At 36.4% G+C, this 27,468-nt stretch overlaps 1 protein-coding gene across 4 annotated transcripts; it reads left to right on the top strand.

Moving 5' to 3' along the window:
* The first annotated feature begins 778 nt into the window (after positions 1–778).
* Tbcd (tubulin folding cofactor D) lies at positions 779–24,027 on the top strand. Of its 4 annotated transcripts, none has more exons than XM_071682959.1 (22): positions 779–917; positions 2,671–2,899; positions 4,401–4,571; positions 5,242–5,423; positions 5,735–5,873; positions 6,007–6,217; positions 6,686–6,890; positions 7,630–7,778; positions 8,553–8,664; positions 10,325–10,442; positions 10,944–11,098; positions 11,403–11,493; positions 11,900–12,086; positions 13,196–13,354; positions 13,503–13,715; positions 15,700–15,870; positions 16,280–16,413; positions 16,846–16,997; positions 17,599–17,794; positions 20,045–20,230; positions 21,986–22,168; positions 22,397–24,027. In XM_071682959.1, the coding sequence occupies exons 2-22, from the start codon at positions 2,690–2,692 to the stop codon at positions 22,607–22,609; spliced, it is 3,537 nt and encodes a 1,178-aa protein (XP_071539060.1). In that variant the 5' UTR covers positions 779–917; positions 2,671–2,689; the 3' UTR covers positions 22,610–24,027. The 4 variants fall into 4 exon arrangements, with proteins under 4 accessions (XP_071539060.1, XP_071539059.1, XP_071539061.1 ...); XM_071682958.1 differs by lacking the exon at positions 779–917 and adding an exon at positions 1,152–1,234; XM_071682960.1 differs by lacking the exon at positions 779–917 and adding an exon at positions 1,296–1,434.
* Positions 24,028–27,468: the final 3,441 nt, after the last annotated feature.

Raw genomic sequence — 27,468 nt, 5'->3', positions numbered from 1 at the left:
CTAAGACTAATCATGCTGCATTCTTGATCTCCTTTTATCCGTAAATGTATAACACAAGAGGAAGATGCATAAGATGTTTAATCTTCCCCGACGTCCAATAGTTCAGTTGTACGATAAATGCATCTCTTACCATTGACATATTAACTTGTCAGCAACGGGCTGAAAGTATGTATGTTTGTAATTGTTTAATTATAATTAGTCATATTCTGTGTATTAACATTGCATTGTATCATATCAGCCATTTGGTCTTATAGTAAAAGTATTTGACTTTATTGTACTATTATTATACTCTATGACGTCTAAATCTATATTTGTATGTACGTTTTATAACTGTATTGTTATATATTTCTATTCTATTTGCTGTGAGAGCGATAATGGAGTATTGATTTGTCTGTGATATATGTGTCAATAGACTTGTCACACCTCTAAAGAGCTTGTAGGATAATAAAGTCATTGTCAGTTCCTCAAACAAGGAAAGTTACAGCTTGAAAGTAAGGTTAGATTAGTTAATTGATCATGGAATGTATAGTTAAAAACCTTTCGAAATCTTTTATTTCACCTAATCTTAAGAATTCACCTATTTCAAAGTAATCTGGGAGTATTATGATAGCAAAAACTGCGAATAGAATTTAGCGTATAGCAAAATCAACGATTATGACTTAGTACATTTTGATATATATATATATATATATATATATATATATATATATATATATATATATATATATATATATATATATATATATATTATCCTGTTAAAATAACAGGAATGTTCAACAGAATCAAAACAAATGTGGCTGGACGCCTCAGCTGTCAGGGGGGAACGTTGCCAAGGTGTTTCAAAGTTATCAGTTATGAACACTGCCGCCAAAATTGACAGCTGAAACCTATGCGAATTTTAGTTTTCTACACAGGAGGTATCGGGAAATCATGAGTCTGGTCGGGTTTTGGTTCTAAGGGGTACATTACAGCTGGGAAAGAATGCAGGTGTGCTTGAATACTGGCTGAGATCATTGATTTCTCTTGATGCCATGTCTGTGTGTGTGTGTTACTCACCTTGGTTCATGAGTGGGTTCCAAGTTGAGGACATGACTCACTGGTCCCTTTTCACGACATGGACGTTGCACCATCCCCAGTGATGGGCCTGTTGTGTAATGGTAGTGTGAAGGGTTGAGTGTGCGTGTCCAGCCTTGTTGGCCATGTCTGAATTGTTTCCCATAAAGGTTATTCGCAGGTACATCTGATGAATGTGGAACATCAGAACTGATTTTGGAATGACACTGATTTCATTTTGCAGTGATAGCATACTGCATGGAGAATACCATTAAGATAAGCATTGTATGATTCAAAGCATTTACATCTGTCGTATGAGAAATTTGCTGATAGTGCAGAGGGTTATGACTCAGAGAAATTATAAGCTTCATTAATGTAAAAGTAAGTGATAAAAAATGTATCAAAATCCACATATATATGGAAACTGCCAAACTCCTCACAGCAGGTGAGATTTACCATGATTTTTAGTGTTATAATCAAAATATACGATTTTTTTATTATTGTTTGCTGCATCCCACCAGATGTTGAACCGAAGAATGTTCACTGGAAACTTTTCATTCCAGAGCAATTTTGTCCACACGACCACTCACAGTAGCTATACAAAAAACTATAAACACAAGACCATAGCAATCACATATTTTTCAAATATGGAAGAGAAGGTAAATCTTGGCTGCTTTTGAAAGTCCGGTAAATTTTCTTTGGGTTCTGTTGACCTCTGTTTGTGTTTCACATACTTTCACAGTATGGTATTGTGATTAATTCCATATTTTTTCTAAGCTTCATCACCTTCGCACATCACCTTCGCAACTATCACCTCATTAGTGTATGACATGAGAGAATGCTCTAAATCAAGCATAATTGATTTTGTTATATTCTTCATATAATAATTTATCAACTAAAATATAAAAATTGAGATTCTATAGCTACTATTTTCAAATATATACATATGTTTACACATAACATATATTCACATGTATTTATTTACATTTATCATTGATTTATGAGAGTGGGAGTCACTAGAATAAGCACTTGTACAGACCAAGGTAATACTTGGCTGCTTTATATATGTCAGTATATAAGAGGGGAAATTTAGAATAGCCCATGAACATTAGCGCACACATGCTGCTTAACTCTTCGTGTGAATGCTCTTGGCACTTAAGGGTTTTGTGCCTCATATTTAGCTCTTGGTGAGACAGGTGTGCAGCTTCCTCTTGTTTATTTTATGTTTGCCTGGCTTGCTAACATTAGTCACATGCCAATAATAGATTTCCACTGTTGAAACTGTGTGGGTAAAGGGCTAGAGAGAATCAATAGATTTAGTGTCAAAACTATATGGGTAAAGGGCTAGTGAGGATTCTAGCCTTAAAAGTGCTTTTCCCTAGATTACAGCTGATTTTTGTTGTACATAGTTTTATGATTCTTAATTTGTCAAGAATGAGAGAGTCTTGTCAGATTTTGGTATAATAATTGATCAGAAACTGTATCTCAGAAATCAGGTTATAAAGGCTTTAGTGTATGTTATGCATGCCTCTAAGTGCATAAAGCTGGTATAAGTAACTATACTGTCTTACATTCATCAGTAAGAGTCTGGAAAGTTACTTTATCTTTTGCTTACAGAATTACCACAAAAGTGACAATGACAGTGGATTTAGATATGGATATGCAAGAGAATGATAAAGAGGTGGAAAGAGCTGATGATGATGTCGGCATATCATGTACCCTTGACATGTTTCGTGAACATGAAGAGGTGCACCAAATGCTGGGTTCAATTGAAAAAGCTGTTCAGTCTCAATCCACAGCTGAGAAAGCCTTTGAAGACTTTAAGACTATCCTAGATTGTTATCAGGTATTGATTTTGTTTCTATTGATATATGACTTACATTTTGGCAGATTACTAGTTTATTACAATATTACCTTGTTTTTCAGTCAAGTAAAGACGTAATCCATGCTTTCATATATTCTTGTGTATGTAATGAGTTTTACTCTACTCCCATCATGATATTTTTATCATACTAACCACATTGCTAAAGAGGATAGCTATAAAAAATCTAATTAATATCATCCCTGAAACAGCTGCCCACTCACCCTTGACTCCCACAGGCATTTTCAACACATTTAAAACCTCCAAGAACTCCCCTGCATCAGGCCCCAACCACATACTGTATCCAACTTCCACATGAAACACTTTGGCCAAGTATGGAACACAGGTTTCTTAACCACTCCTGGTTACACAATGAAATCCTGAACTCTTAGGAATATATATATATATATATATATGTATATATATATATATATATATATATATATATATATATATATATATATATATATATATATATATTTTTTTTTTTTTTTTATACTTTGTCGCTGTCTCCCGCGTTTGCGAGGTAGCGCAAGGAAACAGACGAAAGAAATGGCCCAACCCCCCCCCCCCATACACATGTATATACATACGTCCACACACGCAAATATACATACCTACACAGCTTTCCATGGTTTACCCCAGACGCTTCACATGCCCTGCTTCAATCCACTGACAGCACGTCAACCCCGGTATACCACATCGCTCCAATTCACTCTATTCCTTGCCCTCCTTTCACCCTCCTGCATGCTCAGGCCCCGATCACACAAAATCTTTTTCACTCCATCTTTCCACCTCCAATTTGGTCTCCCTCTTCTCCTTGTTCCCTCCACCTCCGACACATATATCCTCTTGGTCAATCTTTCCTCACTCATCCTCTCCATGTGCCCAAACCACTTCAAAACACCCTCTTCTGCTCTCTCAACCACGCTCTTTTTATTTCCACACATCTCTCTTACCCTTACGTTACTCACTCGATCAAACCACCTCACACCACACATTGTCCTCAAACATCTCATTTCCAGCACATCCATCCTCCTGCGCACAACTCTATCCATAGCCCACGCCTCGCAACCATACAACATTGTTGGAACCACTATTCCTTCAAACATACCCATTTTTGCTTTCCGAGATAATGTTCTCGACTTCCACACATTCTTCAAGGCCCCCAGGATTTTCGCCCCCTCCCCCACCCTATGATCCACTTCCGCTTCCATGGTTCCATCCGCTGCCAGATCCACTCCCAGATATCTAAAACACTTCACTTCCTCCAGTTTTTCTCCATTCAAACTCACCTCCCAATTGACTTGACCCTCAACCCTACTGTACCTAATAACCTTGCTCTTATTCATATATATATATATATATATATATATATATATATATATATATATATGTGTGTGTGTGTGTATTAAAGTATTTTGCTTTATAGAAATTATAGTTTTTCATATTATTCTCAACTCAGTATTCCTGCCATATATTTTAGGAACAGCCTCATCTTCTGGATACTCACCTAGAAGGCATCCTCATGCGGCTGGTAGAAATTACCCGCAACTCAAATCACAAATCGGAAATAATTAGTCAGGCCTTTAAGTACCTCTGGCTTGTAATCAAAGTTCGTGGATACAAAGTCATATTCAAAAAACTCCCTCATGAGGTAATATTTTGGTTATTGTTTTCTATTTGTTTTACCTTGTACCAAATTAACAAAAGCTAATGTTTTTATTTGGTAAATATGTGTTCCTTACTAGTATGATAATTCAGTATTCCAAACAGCCATTTGACAGATTTCTTACTTTTTTTTATCTCCTTACCCATATTTGTGATAGGATAGGTACCTTTAGGCTTGCTGTATGCAGTTGCCAGAGTAATCCAGCTAAACCATGTGCTTAGCAAGCATCTGAATTACATTATTGTTCTGTGTCTGTTGGTAACTCAGGGGTGAGCTGATATGATATGCACCTTGTATTGTTGGAACTCTTTACCTCCTCATGTCTTTCCTAACAACTGTGACCTGACACTTTTTAGAAGGCAGATTTTCCATTTTCTCAAAAACTCGAAATAGTTCCCCTCATTCTTCTTATTCCCCTCTTATTAACCCTTTTCATGTTTCACCTGAGGCCCAGCCTTGATGTGGGCTTTTGTGTGTGACTAAAGCTTCCAACGTAAAGAAAAAAATATCCCTTTTCCCTTTATTATTTCACTTGGTCCATCCCATTTTTCTTGATTGGTATTTCTTAGTCCAACTCCTTCATTGTAAATTGTATGATTGGTGATACAGTTCTTAAAAGAATTACACTAATTTGAATTACCTCTGTAACTGGCAGGTTAAAGACCTGCTTCCAGTTCTGCAAATGCTGGAGACCCCGGAAGGAAGCTCTGACTTTTATGAAAGCTATGTCCTCCTTTTATGGCTTTCTATCATTGTTTATATGCCCTTCAACATGATGGGTTTTGATGCTACTGCTGCTGGAGGGGATAAGCAGTCAGGGGCCACTGTTGTTGAGAGGTCAGTTTTATTATAAATTTATTTATTATATTGAGATTATTGAGTGCTTTTAACTTAAAGTTTTCCTTTTTGAGTATTTTACCATCTTTTGGCTTTACATTCTCCATTTAACCTTATATTTTGTTTACTTGTCCAGCCTTAAAACTTCTCACAGGTGGTTGTACGACTTACATTTTATGTGAGGTCATGTGCACTTCAGTTGGTGTTGATAATGGAAGGAAATGCTGATCTTTGTGCCAGCTTCTTTAATTGCTTAACAAGGAAGACAAAAAAGCATAATCATGCCTCAGATATATCATGTATATTGACAGGATATTAGCTGTTATCAAAACACATTTGAAGTCAGCCCAGAAGTCACGTGAGATGGCAGCGTATCTAGCTTCACGTTTCATAACAAGGCCCGACTTAAAAGATAGATATCTCCCAGAATTTATTAACTTTTGCTTTGAAGTGAGTGGAAAAAATGATTGAAGTTTTTTGCATTATTGTTTGATAAATTTGCAAGATAATTAGAAAATTATAGTATTCTTAATTTACTAAACTGGATTTGATTGATTAATGCAGGAATAATATGTTTGAATAGGTTCTAGAAAGTGCCTCACAAACTGATGTGTATGGCGTATTCCACAAACTGGGGACACTACGAGCCATGGGGTTGATCTTCAAACATGGGAAGAGAGAAGAGATGCTTCCCCTTTCCCAGAATGTGTTGTCACGCTTGATCGATTGTAAAGTTATCACCTGCAGTGATACACATGTTAGAAAATTGTCTGTGAAGCTGATTCAGCGCATTGGTGAGTGCTCTGAAAAGAATGTTCAGATATATGCATTTTGGTAAATTTCAAATAGATTTGTGAATTGGTTTGTCTGTTGAAAGGTAAAGTCTGTTGTTTGAAGAGTTAAATGTTAAAGGATAGGTCTTTCCATGATATGTGCATTCTGTGTACAGTCCTAGGGTTTGTCAGTGAATGGATATATCAGTATGATGGAATACTGATATTGCTAACAAGAAACTTGATGTAATTTCAGTATATCAAAAGGACCATTGAATCAACCTTAGATTTTTGCTGATAATTAATATGGCTGTATGGAAGATATTGAGTATATGACTAAATCTCTGCCTCTTTAATGTACTTCTTGTTGATAAGAAAGAATATAATGATAATAAAATACACATTATAGTTCAAGGTAGTTTGAGTATGGAGGTACTATGGACATAATTTGCTGATATTATCTTGCTTAATGTAATCCTTTACTAACAGGACTGACATTTCTTAAACCAAGAATTGCATCATGGAGATACCAGCGTGGAAGTAGGAGTCTTGCCATGAACATCCATGGCACTACCCCAGGGGGTCAGGATTTATGTGAGACAGTGGAAGAAGATGAAGAAGAGGTGGCTGGAGAGATTGAGGAGGTGATAGACTGCCTACTTCAGGGACTCAAGGACAAAGACACTGTTGTTAGGTAATATTATTTTTGCAAAAACAAGACAGACTTACATGCACACATGCATGTATGTATATGATATCAATTGTACTGTTATTCAGGTGAGGAGTGAATTATGTCTGGTTAAAAAAATTGCCAAGAATCAGTGATGAATGCATAAGTGCCATGAGGCATGGAATTGGATGAAACAGTCTCCATGAGGTAGATAGATACTTGGTTTGATAAGTGTCAAATTAATGAAACAAGTAGAAAACTTAGATGAGGACTGCATTCAGTTAAAGGAGAGTGTAGTAAAAGAAATAGGAGAGGGTACTGTTAGATTGTAAAAAAACATGGAAGGCATTTTCTGTGAAACAAAGAATGATAGGTATACAGAAATAAAGTCGACAAATGAGTGGTGCCCATAAAGATTACTTTCTGAATTGAGTGTAATAGCCAGATAATGTTAAGGTATACAGAGAAGCTTGCCTACCATAAAGAATTTGATGAGGCATTCATTAAAACAGACATAGCAAGGGAGGAGTGAGAAAAATAAGTAACAAAGCAACCAGAAAGTAAGAAACAAAGGACATTGATCAGGATAACCATATATCTTGTGCAAAGAGTCTAGGAATATCAAATATCGAGTAATAAATGGAAGACTATTGTTTGAGTTGTATGGATGGATGCGTATTAAACTATGTATTAATAAAATGTGTCTGCTTTGCCTGTTCTATATGTAATATTGATACAGAACACTATTGTTTCTTTGCATTAGGTGGTCTGCAGCTAAGGGGATAGGTCGTGTGACAGGCCGTCTTCCCCAGGAGTTTGGGGATGAAGTTGTTGGAGCTATTTTGGAACTGTTTTCTACAAGAGAATCAGATAAAGCATGGCATGGAGGGTGCCTGGCTCTAGCAGAACTAGGTGAGAAGTTGTTTCTAAAAAGATCTTTTGTTATGGTAGCAAAGAAATTGTGAAGTGTGTAATGTGTTATCTCAAACAGTTGTCTAGTTTTACTCCAAAGAGGATATATGTTTAGGTTTGTAGTAACAAATCAAGTTGCACCCTTGAGGGTTTTTTCTACTGACATTAGTCAAGGTTGAACTTTATATCTACATCAAAAAATGACTCCTTTAGGGTTCAAATCAGATATTGAAAAAGGGCTTTAAGTTGTACAGTATTGTAATTTACTCTTGCACTGAAGATAGGACTGTTGTGATTTGATTGAAAATTTTAAAAAATTATTATCATTTGTAAATGTTGAAAGTGACATGTCAGACTACCTGTAAACAAATAAGATTGATAACTGTACAGATAAATTAGATTTTCAAAAAAGGTCCAGATGTAGGATTTTTTAGTATTATGAATTTTTCAAGCAAAGAGAAAAATGACAGTATCATACAGTGTCATAATAGATACTTAAAATAATTAATGCTGAACTGATCAAATCAGTATTTATTGCAATTGTATGTACTGGGATGGGGATTCATTGGGGGTGAATCAAATGCTGCCACATTGTTCTTGTGGCAGATTTCATGTTGGAAATCCAAAAGCTTAGGACAGCATTTGGGACTTTGCGAATGGAGAAGGTTAAGATTAAATCTGAATAGAAGTAAAGTATTGAGGTGCAGTAACCCCCTCCCCCTTTTTTTTTTTAATGCAAACAATTAATCCTTCCCTAAATATCTTTCTGAACAGCTCGACGTGGATTATTGCTGCCAGAACGCCTGCCAGCTGTTGCACCAGTTATAGAAAAGGCTCTTGTGTATGATGAACTTAGAGGACAGTGTTCTGTGGGCTCTAATATTAGGTGAGTTAAGATAATGTAAGAAAGTAAGGAGAATTGGATAGCCTTTCAGTAGTAGTTGCTTTGAAAGTTTAAAAGATGTATTAGAGAAATGCTAATATCTCCATCTGATAAGTCATTCATGTATTGGTTTGGATGTAATTTTATATATTTTTATGCAAAAATGATGCTCAGAACAATTTTGAGATGCAGAATATATACCAAGTATTGTTTTAGGGAAATGAAATTTCCCTAAAATTTCCCATTTCAATTGTGGCAGGGTGGCGACGGGAATGGATGAAGGCAGCAAGTATGAATATGTACATGTGTATATATGTATATGTCTGTGCATGTATATGTATGTATACATTGAAATGTATAGGTATGTATATGTGCGTGTGTGGGTGTTTATGTATATACACATGTATGTGGGTGGGTTGGGCCATTCTTTCGTCTGTTTCCTTAAGCTACCTCGCAAACACGGGAGACAGCGACAAAGTATAACAATATATATGTTGTTTTAGGGATGAAATGTCTATTCAGCAGCTCTGTGACTATTGGGCCTGATGCAAGCTACAACTGGCTGGATTGCAGTTAGTTAAATTAGAGTGTCTTGGATATTTTCTTACTCTCCAACACATTTATCCTGATATAGCATTTTGATATATTGAAAATGTTGACTAAGGAGGATAGTTTTCATTTTTGTATCTGATTACCCTTTTTTTGTGTAGCTTTTATGTTTGAAACAGTAGTTTTATTTTCATCTTTGATTCCCTTACTTCCTGTCTCATCTCATGACTTTTCATGATCCTCAGTTTGATTCCCCAGTTTATTTGTTTCCTTCTCATTGTGTTAACTTTCGATCTTGTTTCTAAAGAATTGTTCATAATGTCATCAAGCTTTTTTTTGTTAATGCATCCTTCATTTTTTGCACTTGTGTTTTCCTTGTGTATTTAGTCATAACTGATTGGTCCTGAATCCTTACCAGATTCCAATCCATCTTGGAAAAAAATCTTTACTACTTGTCTTCGTTTGTGTATGATGATAGATTTTCCCAGCTGTAGTGGCTCATTTTCCTGCCATTTTCTTTAATATTTTTATCTATCTTGGGTCATGCTGCACCGATAGTCTTAAACTGTTTCCCTAAATTAATAATATTAACAGCAGAAGGTTTGGGGATGCAACCTCATAGGTGACTGGCCTTGAAAGGGAGACCTTTCTTAAAGTCCTTCTTTAAAAGTGGATATAATCTTAGTTATCCATAGGGCTATGATTGTATATAAGAGCTGGTGGTTTCTAATAATGAAAAACTACACATCTACCATTGGTAAAGACCAATGAATATGTGTTTAATTTCCTTTCCCTTCCTTCCCCTCTTTCATTTTTGAAAAGCCATTTCTTGATTAAGGAAATTAAGAGACTTGAGGCATAGGTGTCAATGATCGTTAAATGAATAGTGGTGTTTAGCTACTCCCTGTCAGTTCAAATCCATGCTCTGCTGTTATAGATTTGAGTAGGTCACTTGATGGTCATTAAGTTCCAGTGAATGAGCATCTGCCAACCTCCTATGTTATATGATGGTTTTACCTCATTTTAGGAAGTAAAAATGCTTTCTCTGGGCTCTCCCTAAGTTAGGGAAATGGCTTTTCATTCTTCAGAACCTACAATTCTTTTCTTTTTACAGAGATGCAGCATGTTATCTGTGCTGGGCTTTTGCTAGGGCCTACCACCCAGATCAGATGACTCCTTATGTTAAACAGCTTGCAACTGGACTTCTGATAGTGGCTCTTTATGATAGAGAGGTAAATGTCATTATGTTATCTAATTCAAGTGAATATATAGAAACCTGTAGATATGAATGAAAGTAGAGATACCACCAGGCTGAATCATCTCTTCATTGAATCACCCTTTTCATGGTTTTCCATGACCAGTTCTTGCATAATATTTATGTGATTTTGGTGTGTTCAGACTCTGCTTGCTAGTGGTTACATTGTGAGTGAGAATTTACCTTTGACAAGGCTTTAATGTTGTCATTAGAGAGAGTAGTATTGTTAAGGCTGTAGTGACTCAAAAGGAGATCCTTCATGCTTTTCACACGTACAACCATATTAGTATTATCATTATTATCATTATTATTATTATTATCGCAATGATATGTAAACCCAGGATCTTCTCCCATAGATAGTAATACAGAATGGTATATATTGTGAGAAAGTACATATGCTGAAGTTTATACATAAAAGACCATGCATTCATCATTGATGAATATCAGTGAGTTACATCATTTTGCACATCTTTCATAGATTCCATGTAGACGAGCTGGGTCAGCTGCATTCCAGGAACATGTTGGCCGTCAAGGAGCATTCCCACATGGCATTGAGATTCTTACCACTGTCGACTACTTTGCTGTAGGGAACCGCTCAAATGCGTTTCTCAGTCTAAGCGTTGAAGTTGGCAGGTGATTCGTGGTCAATTTTCAAATTGTTGTTCATCAGTACTTATTCGAATCATATGCATAGTTTTTAGATCAGTGATAGCAAGATGGATTGATAATATTAGAGTTATACTGTTCATTGTCTTCCTTGATGATTACTAATATACAGGGGTGAATGATTTTTCATTTATTTTCGAGTTGCCCTTGTACATTGTGAGAATCAATATCCATATTTATTATATATTGAAAGCAATATGCTAATGTATCCTTGCATATACAAGTTGATATTCTCCATAGGCATTTAGATAAACCAAATCTTTTATTTCAGACACTCAGAATATACACAAGCGCTAATAGATCACTTGATGGAGAAAAAGGTCAATCACTGGGACTCAGCTATAAGGGAACTTGCTGCTAAGGTAAGGATGTAACATGTAATGATGAAGTTTAAAGTTCTTTTTTCATGTAAAGAGGGATGTTTTGATGAAATATGAGTATTAGTTTTCTATCGTTCTTTGAGACTTTCCTGCCATTTTCCACATTAATGAGGCAACATCAGGAACACACAACTGAGTCTCAGAGAAAAGTCCTGGCTAGGTTTCTTCCTGTTATCCTCCTTTTGGAAAGTCTTAATACAGAGGATGAGGAAATTCAGCCCCCCCCCCTCCTTCAGCCCCTCTTCAACATCTTTATATTACATCTTAACTGTTACATTATATCTTTAATTCTGTGAAAAAATTATTCATTTTTCATCTCTAGACCCTGTGGTTCATCCTCTAGATGGTAGATAAAGCACTGTGACTCCATTTACTACATCTTTTTCAGGCTCTTCACAATTTAACTCGTCTTGCACCTGAGTATATGAGTGATACTGTTTTGCCACAGCTTCTGGATCATGCCACTGGAAGTATTCTGTATACAAGGCATGGCTCAATACTGGCCTTGGCATATGTAACATATGCTCTTTCAGTAGTAGCTGCCGAAGAAAACAAATCTCTGCAAGATATGATGGGTATGTAGATAATGTATTAAAACTAGTAGTTGAGGACTGAGAAAGATATGCTTTTCAGAAATGCTTAGAAGAGTGTATGGATGTGATATAATATCTGTGAAGATCTTATGGCCATATAAGGCTTACAGTCGATAAAAGGTTTGTAAAAAGAGATCTTTACAGTATTTCAGATGAAGAGTAAGAGAGTAAATGTTGATTTGATGTAGAGAGAATGGTGAAGAAGCAATCTAGTACAGCGGTAGTGCGAGATGCCTTGATCTTAGGTATGCTAGGTCAGTAATGAGGCAGTGTATGCATGATCTGCACTTTGTTAATGGGAACAGAATTAGTTGATGATACATGTAAGTGCTTTAAAAGGATGTTTAGAGTACTGCTTTCACATCTGGGGTGGTTTTTAGCTCTGCATCTATACTTGACAGAGTTTAGTCAAAAGTGGTCTGACTTATACACTCTCCCAGACTGACTTCAAAACTTTACGCTCTTGCCCTATGCCACAATGTTGGTTCACTTTCCCTCTTGTATAGGTATTACTTTGGTTTTTACTTCTAGAGCTGGCTGCTTGTGTGCCTGCACCATAAGCTGGACCATGCAATACTTTATATTTGCATTGTGAGTATGAAGGATCTTGGGATATGTTGAAACAGTATTTGTAGAGATGGCGATGTTCAGAGCACAAGTGGGAGAGTGCGACTCCTGTATGTCTGGGGAGTTTGGTTTCTGAAGGATGTATGTCTCGTGAGTTGGAGTTACGACAGAGTAGGGAGGTCAGTTGTTAGGTCTTACTGGGTTATTTCACTGTATATTTGTTCTTTGTTTTACATTTGTTTGGGTAGTGGGGATATGAGTAGAGGTTACAGAAGTGAGGCAGGGGTAAGTTTTTTATTTCTAGTTCCATGTTGGTGTTAGGCTCTGGTTTCAGTACATTTTACCTGACAATTAGATTGTAGATTTGTGCAAGTGATGCTGTTGTTATTTTGCTCCTAATGCTACCTTGACAACTCAGGAGAAGCAGTTTAGTGTGATAAAAAATACATTGGTTTAATCCCACATCTCATGTTTACTCCCATTCATGTGATCCTGTTGCTGCTCATCTTTACTGCACTGAATAGGAAAGGATATATTAGATGGCATTGCCAAGATTGTGCCAACGCTGGAAGAAAGGAAGCTCTTCCGTGGTATAGGAGGAGAGTACATGAAGCAGGCAACATCGGTGATGATAGAGAAATGTTCTCTGGCTGCTCTCCCTTTTCATGGCCAGGAGGTTCTTGGTAAGGGGCCTTTAAATGTAATTCAAGTTTTTCTATACAGATGTTTGTATTGTTGATACGGTGCTTTGTCATACCAACTCTTAATGAATAAGCTTGATTTAATTCAGTATTTCTAGATTGGCTTTAGTCATTATCAGTTATTTTTCAGAGCATTGGTATCATCTTTTAGAAGAATGCATTGTGTATGTTGATGAAAATATCCGTGCTGCTGCCTTGGAGGCTTTGCCCCCATTCTGGACCACATATTTTGAACCTACATCCGAAGAGAAACTGGAATGGAGAGATGATCTGATCACAAGATACACCAAGGCCCTTAATACTGATAAGGAAATACAGAGATTGGGCTATGCAGCTGCTCTTGGTAGGAATTCCTCTCCTTTCTTTGTTCTTTGTTACTAACATTGAAGATGTCTGAGTGATTCCCAAAGGTATAGAAATATGAAGAACATTAATGGATTTCCATTAATTTACTATGTATATTAAGGTTTGTAGTGGGTTAGACAATTTTTAATGTCCCAGTGAAATCAGAATAAAACAAATAAAGGTTTGTAAGACACATGAGGCATGATGATGCTCTTTAGGCCATGTCTCACAAAATTTCAAGGCAGTTAGTCTATGTGAAAAAGTATAAGAGACTAACCGATGGTAATGTCAATTGACAGCAAAGAATATGGCCTGCAGGTCATGATTAATTTTTGCAGTGACATTGATGGTTAGTATATTTGTGTAATTTTGGATATAAGGTATATGTGTTATTATGATTAAGATAGATGTTATTTTGGAGTGCCATTATTATAGTTTAGATTTGTGGAGCACATTTGAGTCATGTGATTCACTAATACCTATACATGGGCATATTTGCACAGTTATGCATGCACTCAAACATTTCTGTCACTTGATACACTGTCTACTTTACCTAAACACTGTATGTTTATGTATGTAATACAAAACAACAGAAAATATGCTAGTCAGACTTCTTTATCAACAGCTGAATGGCCTTTCATTTGGAAATGCCAAAACAAAATGGTATTGAGAGGAGGACAGAACATGCCAGATAAGATTGCATGGGTACCAGATATTAACACATTCATTTTCATTATGATATTTTGGAAGTTAGGAAAACAAGCACCATCCAAATAATAAAGATTTCTTTTTACTCTACCCATATTTGTTAATTATTTTTATTATACTTTGTCGCTGTCTCCCGCGTTTGCGAGGTAGCGCAAGGAAACAGACGAAAGAAATGGCCCAACCCTCCCCCCATACACATGTATATACACACGTCCACACACGCAAATATACATACCTACACAGCTTTCCATGGTTTACCCCAGACGCCTCACATGCCCTGATTCAATCCACCGACAGCACGTCAACCCCGGTATACCACATCGCTCCAATTCACTCTATTCCTTGCCCTCCTTTCACCCTCCTGCATGTTCAGGCCCCGATCACACAAAATCTTTTTCACTCCATCTTTCCACCTCCAATTTGGTCTCCCTCTTCTCCTTGTTCCCTCCACCTCTGACACATATATCCTCTTGGTCAATCTTTCCTCACTCATCCTCTCCATGTGCCCAAACCACTTCAAAACACCCTCTTCTGCTCTCTCAACCACGCTCTTTTTATTTCCACACATCTCTCTTACCCTTACGTTACTCCCTCGATCAAACCACCTCACACCACACATTGTCCTCAAACATCTCATTTCCAGCACATCCATCCTCCTGCGCACAACTCTATCCATATCCCACGCCTCGCAACCATACAACATTGTTGGAACCACTATTCCTTCAAACATACCCATTTTTGCTTTCCGAGATAATGTTCTCGACTTCCACACATTCTTCAAGGCCCCCAGGATTTTAGCCCCCTCCCCCACCCTATGATCCACTTCCGCTTCCATGGTTCCATCCACTGCCAGATCCACTCCCAGATATCTAAAACACTTCACTTCCTCCAGTTTTTCTCCATTCAAACTTACCTCCCAATTGACTTGACCCTCAACCCTACTGTACCTAATAACCTTGCTCTTATTCACATTTACTCTTAACTTTTTAATATAACAAAAAATATAGCATTCTGACAAGGAGGATGTTAGATCATTCTTGGCATGACTTCAGGACTCATTTATATAAATGAGGATGGAATTATTTCCCTCTGCATCTGTTGTCCACAGCCTACTACTGTATATATTAACCTTTTGAAATTTTTGTGTTCAATGAAAGCTGTGCATGAACCAGTGTAGAAAACAAGCCTCTTTGTGCTTTCAGTTCTGTAATTGTATTATGATAGATAGAAGTACTTGAGCACGTCATTACCTTTAGAAATTTGGTACTTTTCAGGTTGCCTCACACATTCCTTAGTTGTTGGTAAATTTGACACAGTGGTAGAAGCTTTAATTGGTGTGACAGAAATCACATCTGGGACAGCAAATTGGGCACAAACAAGGAAAGAAGCAATCAGTGCAATCCTGAGACTGGTACAGACTGTTGGCATTAGAAAAGATGGAAAAGGTAAGTCAAGTAGGTAGCATTTCTGTTCAAAACATACACAGGTTGTGGGAACTAGTCAACCTCACTTGTCACTGACATTTGAATGCCTCTTCAGATGAAATCCAGATTTTGAAAACAAAGCAACTGCCAGCAAATGACCAGGACAAATTGTTAAGTAACCTTAAACCATATTACAAATCATCAATGCAGGGATCCTAAATTTGCCAAAAGACACAAAACAGCCCCTTCAGACCCTCTGATAATACACCTTCTACTAATTAAACTAAAGTTGTCAATGACATGCTCAGAGTTTACTTATTCTTTTATACGAGTTTGCTTTGTAAGTTTTATTGTTTAACTGTTTTACATTAGTGTGTTGCTGGTTTATCAAAATATTCCAATTCATTGCTAATTAGATGAAGGTTTGCAGCTTGTGACCAAGTATGTGAGACCAATCTGATAAGCATCTACCAAGCTCTCCTGAGAGGCCTAGACGATTATACAATGGACCGTAGGGGTGACATTGGGGCTTGGGTGAGAGAGGCAGCAATTTTGTCTCTGCAGGTGAGCTTATTCTCTGTCTTCAGTGGGTATGCAGAAGTCTTTTCATTTACTGTCAGGATTCACATTGGGTACTTTTCACATGCAAATGTGGATTTATGAGGTAATCAAAGCATTTAGGGCGGATTTTATGGGCATTCTTCAACTTTGAGAATTCTTACAAGTGTTCAGGGCTCCATCCCTTGGGGGTTTATGCTACCACATTCTTAATGCAAGACTCATCATATGGTTTGAAAAGTTTTATGAACAGTTCTATAGATAAAGCTTTTAACCTATATGTTCTTTCTTCAGTGTTTTACAAGAATGACATTTTAAGCTTACTGTTTGGATTTGAGTAGTCAAGAGTCCATTGTAAAACTTTTTCTTCTGTTTATGTGTCAGATTGCATATTCTAAGCTGCTGTTAAATTTCTTTTTTCAAAAAATATAATTTCAGACTTTAACAGTAGCAGTTGTTGCAGAGGATGCCACTTTGTTAACAGAAGAGATCATTGGAGAAATGATGTCTCGTATATGTCAGCAAGCAGTGGAAAGAATTGACAGAACACGAAAAGTAGCTGGAACTGCATTTGCCACTCTTCTTTACAGGTGTGCTGTCTTAATAACCATTTTTTGTCATTAATATATTGATTAAATCTTAATTACATCATGTAGAACTGTTCTCTGACAAGTGTTTGTTGGCCATGATGTTCATGTTACCAGATCTTCTTGTATTGGATTCCAGTTTGATAAAATATTACTTTGTTAGTTTCTTGTGAAGTGGACTCAAACAAATGGGGTTCCCCAGTGGAACCAATTTATGGTTAAAAGTAGAGTAATGAATCAAGACTGTGTTATCTTTTGGTGACCCACCTTGGTATATTGAGTGAGAAAAGAAAAAACATTTATACTAGCATGAAAGTTCATATTTCAAGCAAACACACAAGATGCAGGTTGAGTGTATGTAAGCTAAGGAGTATGCACCAGATTCACCAAATTTAAACAATCCATATAATGACTTTGTTTTGTGAGCAGAATGAAATATTTTAGTATGGAATTTTGTTTCACTTTAATACACGACACAAAATGAGGATGTGTATATGTGCTCCTGATCTACCTCATAAAAATGGAAACTGGATTTGAAATGTATAAGTTCTGTTTTTATGTATACTACTTTGATATGAAATGTTGTTTCACATTGATTTTTCAGTTCACCAAGACTTCCATATATACCTAACCTGGAGGAATTGGAATGCATTTTCCCGGAAGATACGTGTAAGGTGATGAATTGGGCTTCAGAAAAATCAACTTTCCATTTGTTTATTCAGCTTTTGGACTTCCCTGTGTATAGGTCTCGAGTCCTTTTGGGAGTTACATACTCTGCTGGAGGAATTTCTGCAAACCTGGTTAGTTCATCTCTTAGTATTTAGTTTTTTAATTACATTTTATTATACAAATTGGTTGTTCTTGGCACAACATTTATTGGAGATTAGTAAGATTGTATTTTAATAAATGACATGTTAAATACTACTTTCCCTTTTCTCACTTTGTGTTTGTGTATGCTCATGCCACATAAAATATTGAATCTTTAAGAAAACAGTGATTTATGGAGGGCAAAGTAATATATAAAGTTTTGGATACAAAAGTTAAGTAGATGTATATGAGAAAATAGAAGGCAAATGAGAGTCTTTGGAGAAAAATGCATGACAGTCTAAAGAAAAGTAACAGACTCTCTCAAGTTAAATATGTTTACGAAAGAAGTATGTGTAAAAGAGCATATTGCTTAAGCAAATCTGGAAGAATACTAGCAGCAAAGGATGAAGTATTTTAATGGTAATGAGAAAGAGGAATAGATGTGAGAGGAGCACAGTAAGAGGAGGAAGTGAGAGGTGTAGTAAGTTAATATGGAAGCACAGAAAACTGGCCTTATGTTGGTAATGGGTGACTAAATAAAGGCTGTACTTGATCTACTATGCAAAGTCAATATCTCATTTACACACATCCTTTCTCTCTTCATGTATAATACATTGAAAACAGCCTACCATCCACAGTTAGGCCCCTTAGACTATTCCATGGTTTACCTTGACTGCTTCATATGTCCTGTTTCAGCCCATTGCCCACCTCTCCCTTTTACCACATCATTACAGTTCATTCTATCCCATTCACCCCCCTCAACCTTTTGAGTATTCAAATCCCAGTGCCGTAAAGCCTCTTTCATCCATTATTTCCTTTTTTATCTTCCCCTCCCCCTTCCTCTCTCCATTCTGACACATAGAACTTCATATTCAGTCTGTCTATGATCATCCTTTCCATATGTCTAAACCATTTTGGCACACCTTGTTCAGCTTTCTCAGTTATACTCTGATTGCTACTCATCCTCTTCTCTTTTCAGACCCACCTTGTACTTCACCAACTTAAGGTGTGCTGATCATTTGAACAATTACTTGGTTTCCAGCCTTACACATTGCCATATGTGCAAGGGAGACTGCTATCTGTGCAAAGTAGATTCATTTGTCTGTAATTCTTACAGTAACTTTTAATGGTATTTTCTTTATGTGCTGGAATGATTTCTATTTTGCCCAGTCATCAAGTCTTATGATTACTTTTCATGCTTTTTTACACACTTTACAGTTCCACTTCGTAGTAGTTTCATCTTGTCTTCACCATCTTGCTCACCAATTCATCTATACTGCTAGCTTTTTCATTTTTTTCATACTCATATTGATCTTCTTTCTCTTTTCAAATATCTTCCTCTTTCTCCCTACTCCAAACAGTTGTAATTCAAATGATGAATTTTCAGTATTAGATTTAAGAGGCATCATGGAAGTAAAATATTAACTCAAAGCCCATGAAATACAAGTACATGTCTACTGCTGGGCAGGATTAGCAGTATGCTATTTTATGTGTTATGCTGTTATTCACCCGGGTTATATCATATATCTTTCTTTCCTGGTAAACATTCATCTTATGAAAAGTAGGACATTTCATACAGGCTCTAATCTCTTTTATCAGATGTCTCAGTATATGTTTATATGTTATCCCTGGGGATAAGGGAGAAAGAATACTTACCACATATTCCCTGCATGTTGTAGAAGGTGACTAAAAGGGGTGGAAGCTGGGGGCTGGAAATCCTCCCTTCCGGCTTTTACTTTTCCAAAAGAAGGAACAGAGAAGGGGGCCAGGTGAGGATTTTCCCTCTAAGGCTCAGTCCTCTGTTCTTGATGCAACTGGGGTAAACCATGGAAAGGTCTATGGGGCTTGGATGTGGATAGGGAGCTGTGGTTTCAGTGCATTACAAATGATGGCTCATGCATGGATGTGAGTGGGTATGGCATTTCTTCATGTTCCTTGGTGCTCCACAATTGCTGCAGGAGATGGAAAGGCTGTTTCCTGTGGGGCAAGGTGGTGCCAGGAATAAATGAAGGTGAGCAGGTATGAATATGTACTTGTGTATACGTATATGTATATGTACATTTATGTATATATATATATATATATATATGTGCATATGAGTGAATGAGTCTTTCTTCATCCGTTTCCTTGTGATACCTTGGTAACACAGGAAACGGCAGTCAGGTATAATAAGATATAAATAATGTATACACATATCACATACAAGTACTTATACAGTATTATATACTACTTTTCTCCTACAGTCACGATATACAAATGAAGCCTTGCACACATACTTGAATGCTCGGGCAGAGAAGATGGATTTTCTTGCATCCTTCTTGGAAACCTTACTGCAGTTGTTTGCTGCTCACCAGAAAGTGGACCGAATTACATTACCCCTAATCAGGACAATAGGGGACTTGTTAAGTTCTTCAGCCATCCTTGACTTGGTTTGTATTTAAAGGAAAGTTATTCTTGGAGGTTTAATTTCTTGTTCTATATGTCTGTCTGTATCTCTGATGCCACAGTTGTTATATTGAAGTAGTAACTCTGGTAACATGGGAAGCACACCACCATTTTGTCATTTTTAGCACTGGAGGTGGCTAAATATGTAAACAAAGCTACTACTTCAGTAGTCCTGTTGTTTATTTTATGCCACAACTGACTTATATGTTTCCAAGGATGCTTCTTTTATTTCTACCTCTCAAGTAAGTCTTGCTCTTTTCACTCTGACTTATTCTTGAAGCTCTTGTGGATATAAAATGAAACATTTATAGTTTGTATTGAGACCTGTACAGGTTCTCAATAAACACCTGTAAGAAAATTAAGCCCTTAGGAACAAACCAAACTTGCATGAAAGAAATTAATTACCACCCAAGGACACTTTGTATAGGACTCCTGCATTATCCTCCACACGAGTTGAGAAATGATGGACTCCTTAAGAGTAAAAACGTCTGTGAGACTACTCATTTCCATCCAAATGGAAGGAGTGACAATGGGATTTCCCTTATGGCATTTTTGTAGATTCTTACATGCATCACACTGAAAACTACTCAAAACATAGTCACTTAGGAATCACCATTTATTTTCCCTGAGTGATATCTTTCTGATGTAAGGAGTCTAGAACACATGCAACACCTACTGAGGGCCAGAAAGGAGAGCTCAAAAGTACTGGGAGTCCCCATCTTAAGAATGGGTTATGCTCCTAGACCCTGTTCATAAGTTAGAAAATATAGAAAAAAAATTATTTGTATAGAATTAGAATAAATAGCTATACCTGCACTTTGTAATGTAATAAACATTGTATTCTGAAAATAAATGTAGTTAATAAAACATTATATGAAGCAACATTTAATGGAAAAAATGCACATTTAAGTTGTTCCAAGGTTAAAAAGTATAGGTGATCACTTGTATGTCATACCAGGAATTAAATAATATATTCTGGAACTTGATTGTAGGTGATATTCAAAATGCAGAGAACTTGCACTATTCAAGTTTACACATGAACTTACCATTGAGAACAGAATTCTCTTCATGTTCACATCAGTAGTGAAAATGACATCTTTCCCTCTCAAGTTTAAAGAAAGCCTAATGATGTTGGCTAGTGCCTGTGAACACGCTGACCACTACAAAATCAGCATTATGAGATCCTAAGTTACAGGAGCCTTTATGAACTGCTGAAGCTAGAAAACTCCCACCAAGAACTTTTAGAATATGAGAATAGCATTCAGGTATAAAGTTAAGAAAATATTCAGCCAGCTGTTCACATTCTTGATTAGGCCAGATCAAGAAAGTGCTTCTCAAATTTAATCACCACACCATAAGAGGTACAAAGAATTAATAGGGAAGGTCTAAAGAAGGGCAACAAAGAAGTTATTAAAATCAAAAGAACCAAGTTATAGGGGAATACTAGACGTCTAATTTGAGTTTATACCCATATATCAACTAGTCCCAAAAGGGAGGTCGAACAGCTGAATTAGGCATAAGCAACATTATTGATATCCAAGATATTTTACAAATTATTCTTTGAATATCTAGTTTTAAAGTAAGAATTGGGTTGTTTTTTAATTGGCAGATGACGAGATGTTTTCTCTTTCACTTCTAATCATGCTACCTTTTCTCAAAAAGTAATATACTGTGTGTGTATCTTTTACTGATGATGCACATCACATGAACATCTTGTAATGTTATTTTTTGTTTCACAGATACTTGAACAAGAAGATTCATATACCTCAAGGCTCATAAGTTTACTGAAAAAGGAATGTTATAGGTCAACCGACTACCATAAGCTGTCAGCTGTTATTTCTGTTCTTTGTGAATTGCTGAGAATGAACAGTAATGCTACTAAAGCCTGCCTAACTCAACTCTCACTCTTCTTAGGATACCAGGTGACCACTATTCTTTACCATTGATAGGTGGAGCATTTAAGTCACTGATGTAAAAATGCACAGTTCATTCTGGATTTTTACATTGATAATAATACAGTATGATCATTTTTATGCTATTTGGTAATTTTTTTTCCATAGGTGGATTATTGGATTATAATTTGCTCTATACCACACATAATGGGAAGTATTCATATGTATCATACATACAATATCCAAATTCATTTTCAGTACCCCAAGGTTCGAACTGTAACTGCAACCAGCTTACTGACAGCACTACAAGATTATAGTGATCAACAGATTGTTCCTGAAGAACATTTGGAGGAAGTTATAAGTATCTTAGAGGAAACAGAGTGGATGGACAACATAGAGGAAGCTCGTAAACAGCGCAATCACATGTGCGAACTTATTGGAATTTCTCCTCCACAACAAAAGAAAAAATAAATTGCATTTAGGAAGAGGAAGGAAGAATAGCTGTAATAATATAAACTTTACTGTGCTTCACAAATTGTACATTCCAGATTTTCTCATGTTCCTTACATAAGGCAGTGTTTGTATCAGATCAAGTTCTGTGGTATAGGACACAAAATAGGTAATGAAAGAGGATGAGGTTTGAGCATTTTTTGCTTTAATATGCATTTTCAAAGCTTAATAATACCTGCGTTGTTATGTGCTTCTAATTATTTGAATCACTTTAGTGCTTTTTGTACTCTGAACTCCATCTCAGGGAGTAGGAAGTCAGATTTTCCCCATTAAGCTACAAACTGATATCTTAAGAATTTCAACATGATACTCTGAAACCACTAATTGTTAATTGTTGGGTTTTGCTATCAAATCACTATGATGATGTTTTCTATTAATAATATTATTTTCTTAATCACTCATCTAACCGTACAGTGGCTTACATCACAATTAGGTTGGTGTATCTTTTTCTTTCATAACACTTTAGTCATTGTACATTTTCTGTACTATAAACCAAAACATAATACAGTATTCTTTGGGTTGGAAGGTATTGGTACAAGCAAAATCTTTATGCTGGGGCCTTAATACAAAAATAGTGATGAAGTCCATATACCAGAGCTATTGAGATCAAACCAGCCAATCCAAGCCACTAGATCAAACCTAGGTCCCTAGGTTGCAAAAGCTGAGCACTTTACACTCAAGTTCCACTCATCTGCATAATTGTACTTTGTTTTGTTGATTGTGCATTGAAAGGCTAGCAACAGAGTATTTAGACCATGCAGCTGTTAGGGGATCACATTCTGTCACAATCCTTAGTCAGATAACTTTGGAAAAGTATCTGTACATGACAGCAGGTGAAGTTTCTTAAGCCAGTCATGGCATAATACCTCTCAACCACTCACAGCATACCATAAATCACAATGCCCTTCTGCAAATCTTAGCTTGACCCTGATCAGCTTGAGTTGTGGTATAGTGTTATACCCCAGGTGTTACTGGACTCGACTGCTTTAAGTTACACTGCAAGTAAAAAAGTTACCTTTGGTGACTTTTTTTAGAATACTGTCTCCTTAAGAAATTTTCTTTCTGAAGGAGTATATCATTTCCTTGCTGCTGATTGTTCATAGCTTTGAACCTGCAGGAGCCCCATAAAAGGGGTCTGGGGCTTAAATAACATACCACTGTTTTGATGTCATATACTCTTAAGTGTCTAAAATTTTTCCTACCTTATTACATGATGTTAACTTTTGATTGATTTTTTTTTTTTCAATTTTCTCAATTCACCCATTCTCTGTTGAGTAGTTATGACCATGACTGGACTTCTTTGTCAAGCAAAATTGGTGCAAGACTGTAAAAAATGTACAAGACAGAACAAAAATGACATATACATAGATGCATTAAAATTATTACTTTGATATTTCCCATGTAAAATTGAAGAGTGAAGCTGCAGAGTGCAACAGGCTGCTGAGCAGAAGTAACAAAGAGTATCTGTGATTTTGGGCGAGTGAGAGTCTAACTGTCACAATATCAAGTGAACCATTATTCAGTGCTATATGGTACGATTGTTGAACTGTAAAATGTCATCCATAATTTTTGCCGAGTTTCTTGTGCAACACAACCTCGCATAAAACCACATCACTTTCTGTGCACATCCATCCAGTATCTTTAAAGCTTACCACTACTTATCGTTACATTCACTCTGTAAAATTGTTAAATGCTACATCACAACTTTCTACACATGCTAACCCTACCCAGAACAGCCTTAAATTTGTGGTAGGAAATTGCAGTCCATGTATTTACAGGTAAGGAGGTCACCAAGGTTAAAATGGATAATAGGCCCTTTATAGCCAGGCAAGTGCAATAAGCTCGCCTGAGCCTCTGGTTTGTGGTAGTTGTCTTTCACCTAAGCCCATGGTTTCATTGTTCCTTTGGAGGCATATGACAAGCAGATGTAGATTCAGTAGCAGACAGTTAGCCTGGTTAGCATGCCTAGGTTTAGTTGCCACCAACCCATTATTACAGAACACCTTACATCACTCTTTGCTCAGTTAATATCCCATTTCTTCATTGGTTTCCAGTGTTGTCACTAAATGAACATCTGCACTTTTCCTCACTTAGGTCTTTTCATTTTACTTTCGCAAGACATTTTGATAGCTTAGGTGTTTGTGGGCAACAACACTGACAATAACCATGGTCTTTACCTTGACTTTCTTAAGTATATCATAGTTTCCATTATCATAATAATTTCACCAAGCTCTGATGATACTTGTAAATTACCAGTCACACCAAACTCATCAGCAAGGTCTGTGACTTCAACATGACAAAGTGTGCCTCCTTACACGTAGAGGGTATATGGATAATGGGTGTTAAGAAAATTTCAGGTGTAATTATATAACTGATTAACTTGTGGCAGAAAGCATAAGGTGTACAAAGGTTTAAAGAGGAGGAATGAAAATTAAATCAATAATGTACTTCATGAAGAAAGTAAAATGTAAAACAAGTGAAGAGCAGGTTATGAGCAACTGTTTCTTGCTCCAAAATTACACTGTTTTCAAAAAGGAGAGATGTTTAGGACATTCATGTTCATAAGAAATTGATTGCATTTAAAATATTCAATTTGGTATAAAGATATATCCATGTTAAAATATATGTGGCTAAACTTTTACATACAAACATTTCATATGTCCACAGTGAAATGAATGTTGTTTGACAGAAATAGTTGGGTTGTCAGTTATGATAGTAGTGTAATATGCTTTTAGTTCTAGAAAACAAATTTTTATCTCAAGCTAAAAGCTCATCCTGGGAACTTTGCATACCATTCACAAGAATAAGTCCTATGTTGGGACTACTATAAACTTCAAACATAGCCATCTGTGCTCTTAAAAACACAGACTTCTTCCACATGCTTCTGCCCCCAGGACCTCCACCTCACAACTCACTTCAAATCCCATGGTTCTATCCACTGTTATGCCCACTCCCAAGCACCCACAGCACTGCCACTCCCTTCAGTTCCTCTCCTCCCCATTTAAAGTTACACTCCACATGTCTCATCTTGCTACTATACCTCATCACCTGACTACTCAATTTTATTATCACCTTTTTTCTTTCGCACATTCTCCCAACCTTGATCACAAGCTTTTGGAGTTTCTTTCAAGTCTACCACAATTTATATGTAATTTGCAAACAACTACTGATTCACATTACATGCCCCAGCATGCAGAAGACTTGTCCCCTCACTTTAAGTTTTTCGCACTTACCTGCCTCACCACCCTGTCCATGAACATGTTAAAAACCATAGGAACCGCATCTTTAATACACGCTCGCCTTCATGAAGAATCAGCCATCCTCCTCCCTTCACACTCGCATACTTGTCATACTCTCCTAGTGAGAACTCCTGGCTGTATATAATAATTTTCCAATTACTATATATACTTGTAACATTATCCACAAGACATTTCTGGCAACCTCACCAAGAACTTACACAAGATCCATAAATGCCACATATGTCACATTTTCTCTTAGTATTTCAAACATTTCTAAAGCAGAAACCTGACCATGCTGCCTCTACTGAAACCACATTGCTCTGGTTTTGGTACATTATGATTGACAGCTATGGAGTGGATGTGTGCAAGGAAGACCATCGTTTGTTTATTTAACTTCATCCACTGTCATACAGTAAGTTGTAGTTACTTCCATAAACAGATCTAGCATATTACTGTCTTTGTTGGCATATAATTTACTTCCTTAAGGCTGTATGTTTCACACAGTTTCATTAGTTTCCTCAGTCTCCTCATTTGTTTATCCACTGTTTATTGGTTCACATTTATATTTACAACTGTAATCTTGTCCTTGTTATGCTATTCAACACAGGGAATATTTAAGTCTCTTGACTATATTTCATATTTTTAAAGATCTCATCCCTTTGTTAGTACTGTGTTTCATAAACTACAGCTACTTCAGGTTTGTGTGGTCTGTATGTCACAAGGTTAACTGTCTTCCTATACCATGTTAGCCCATTTTCTATAACTGATCATCACTAGTTGTTTTCACTCTAATTTGTTTTGTACATAAATTACTGCTTTAGTATGTCTGACTTATTTTCAGCTTGAAAAGTTCATGGTGCTCAAAGTTTGCTTCTTTTTGTATTCTCTCATTCTAAGCCATACTTTGACACAAAAAAGATTTATAGTTTCAAATTTTACTGTACTCGTTAAACTGTTTTTCATCTTTGATTTTTTTTTTTTTTCAGTTGTTAAGCTGCGACACTAAGATATGTTAACTTACACGGTTTCCTGTACTTTGTTTCTTTCATTATCAAGTCTATATTTAGTCTATGTTGATGTCTTTTGTCATTATTCACATGGCTTCCAGTTCTGTGCCCTCTCAGAGCCCCTCAATCTGATACAATAATCCTATATTTGTAGTTATCCATGATCAATCCTTCTTAAAGTGGAAAGAGATAGAGAAAGACCTGGAAGGTGACTGTGAATTAAACAAATAATGATCATTTTCAAACTGGGATCAATACTAGATTGTTTTTGTTTAAAATTATCTGCCATGTCAACAACCAAGGGATCAATACACGAGCAAAACTATCTCCTTTCCATCTATGCAGTATATCCCTTTCCATGTTTAGGTTTTATTACATGAATTTTAGTTTTTCCTTAACTAGTTTGAAAATTTTCATTTAACACATATACGAGTAGACTTTAATTCACACTTCTAAAGAAATATATTTGCCATTATAACCAACTGAATTCCTACTGTGCACATACTCAAGTAAATGTAATATTAACAAAGGTTACAAAGATGAAATTCACATCTATGAAACTTTTCTTCCTTCT

This window comes from Panulirus ornatus, chromosome 35 (assembly GCF_036320965.1).
Source record: "Panulirus ornatus isolate Po-2019 chromosome 35, ASM3632096v1, whole genome shotgun sequence".
In the NCBI taxonomy this organism is placed as follows: domain Eukaryota; kingdom Metazoa; phylum Arthropoda; class Malacostraca; order Decapoda; family Palinuridae; genus Panulirus; species Panulirus ornatus.
Note: the sequence above shows the minus strand (reverse complement) of the source record. Positions and strands in the feature narration are given on the sequence as shown.

Excerpts from the sequence above, each read along its gene's own strand:
- Tbcd (XM_071682956.1), top strand. The coding sequence starts at position 1,449 with ATGTATCAAAATCCACATATATATGGAAACTGCCAAACTCCTCACAGC. Across the intron at positions 2,900-4,400 it reads CTATCCTAGATTGTTATCAG|GAACAGCCTCATCTTCTGGA; the intron begins GTATTGATTTTG and ends CATATATTTTAG. Across the intron at positions 11,099-11,402 it reads CTAAGCGTTGAAGTTGGCAG|ACACTCAGAATATACACAAG; the intron begins GTGATTCGTGGT and ends CTTTTATTTCAG.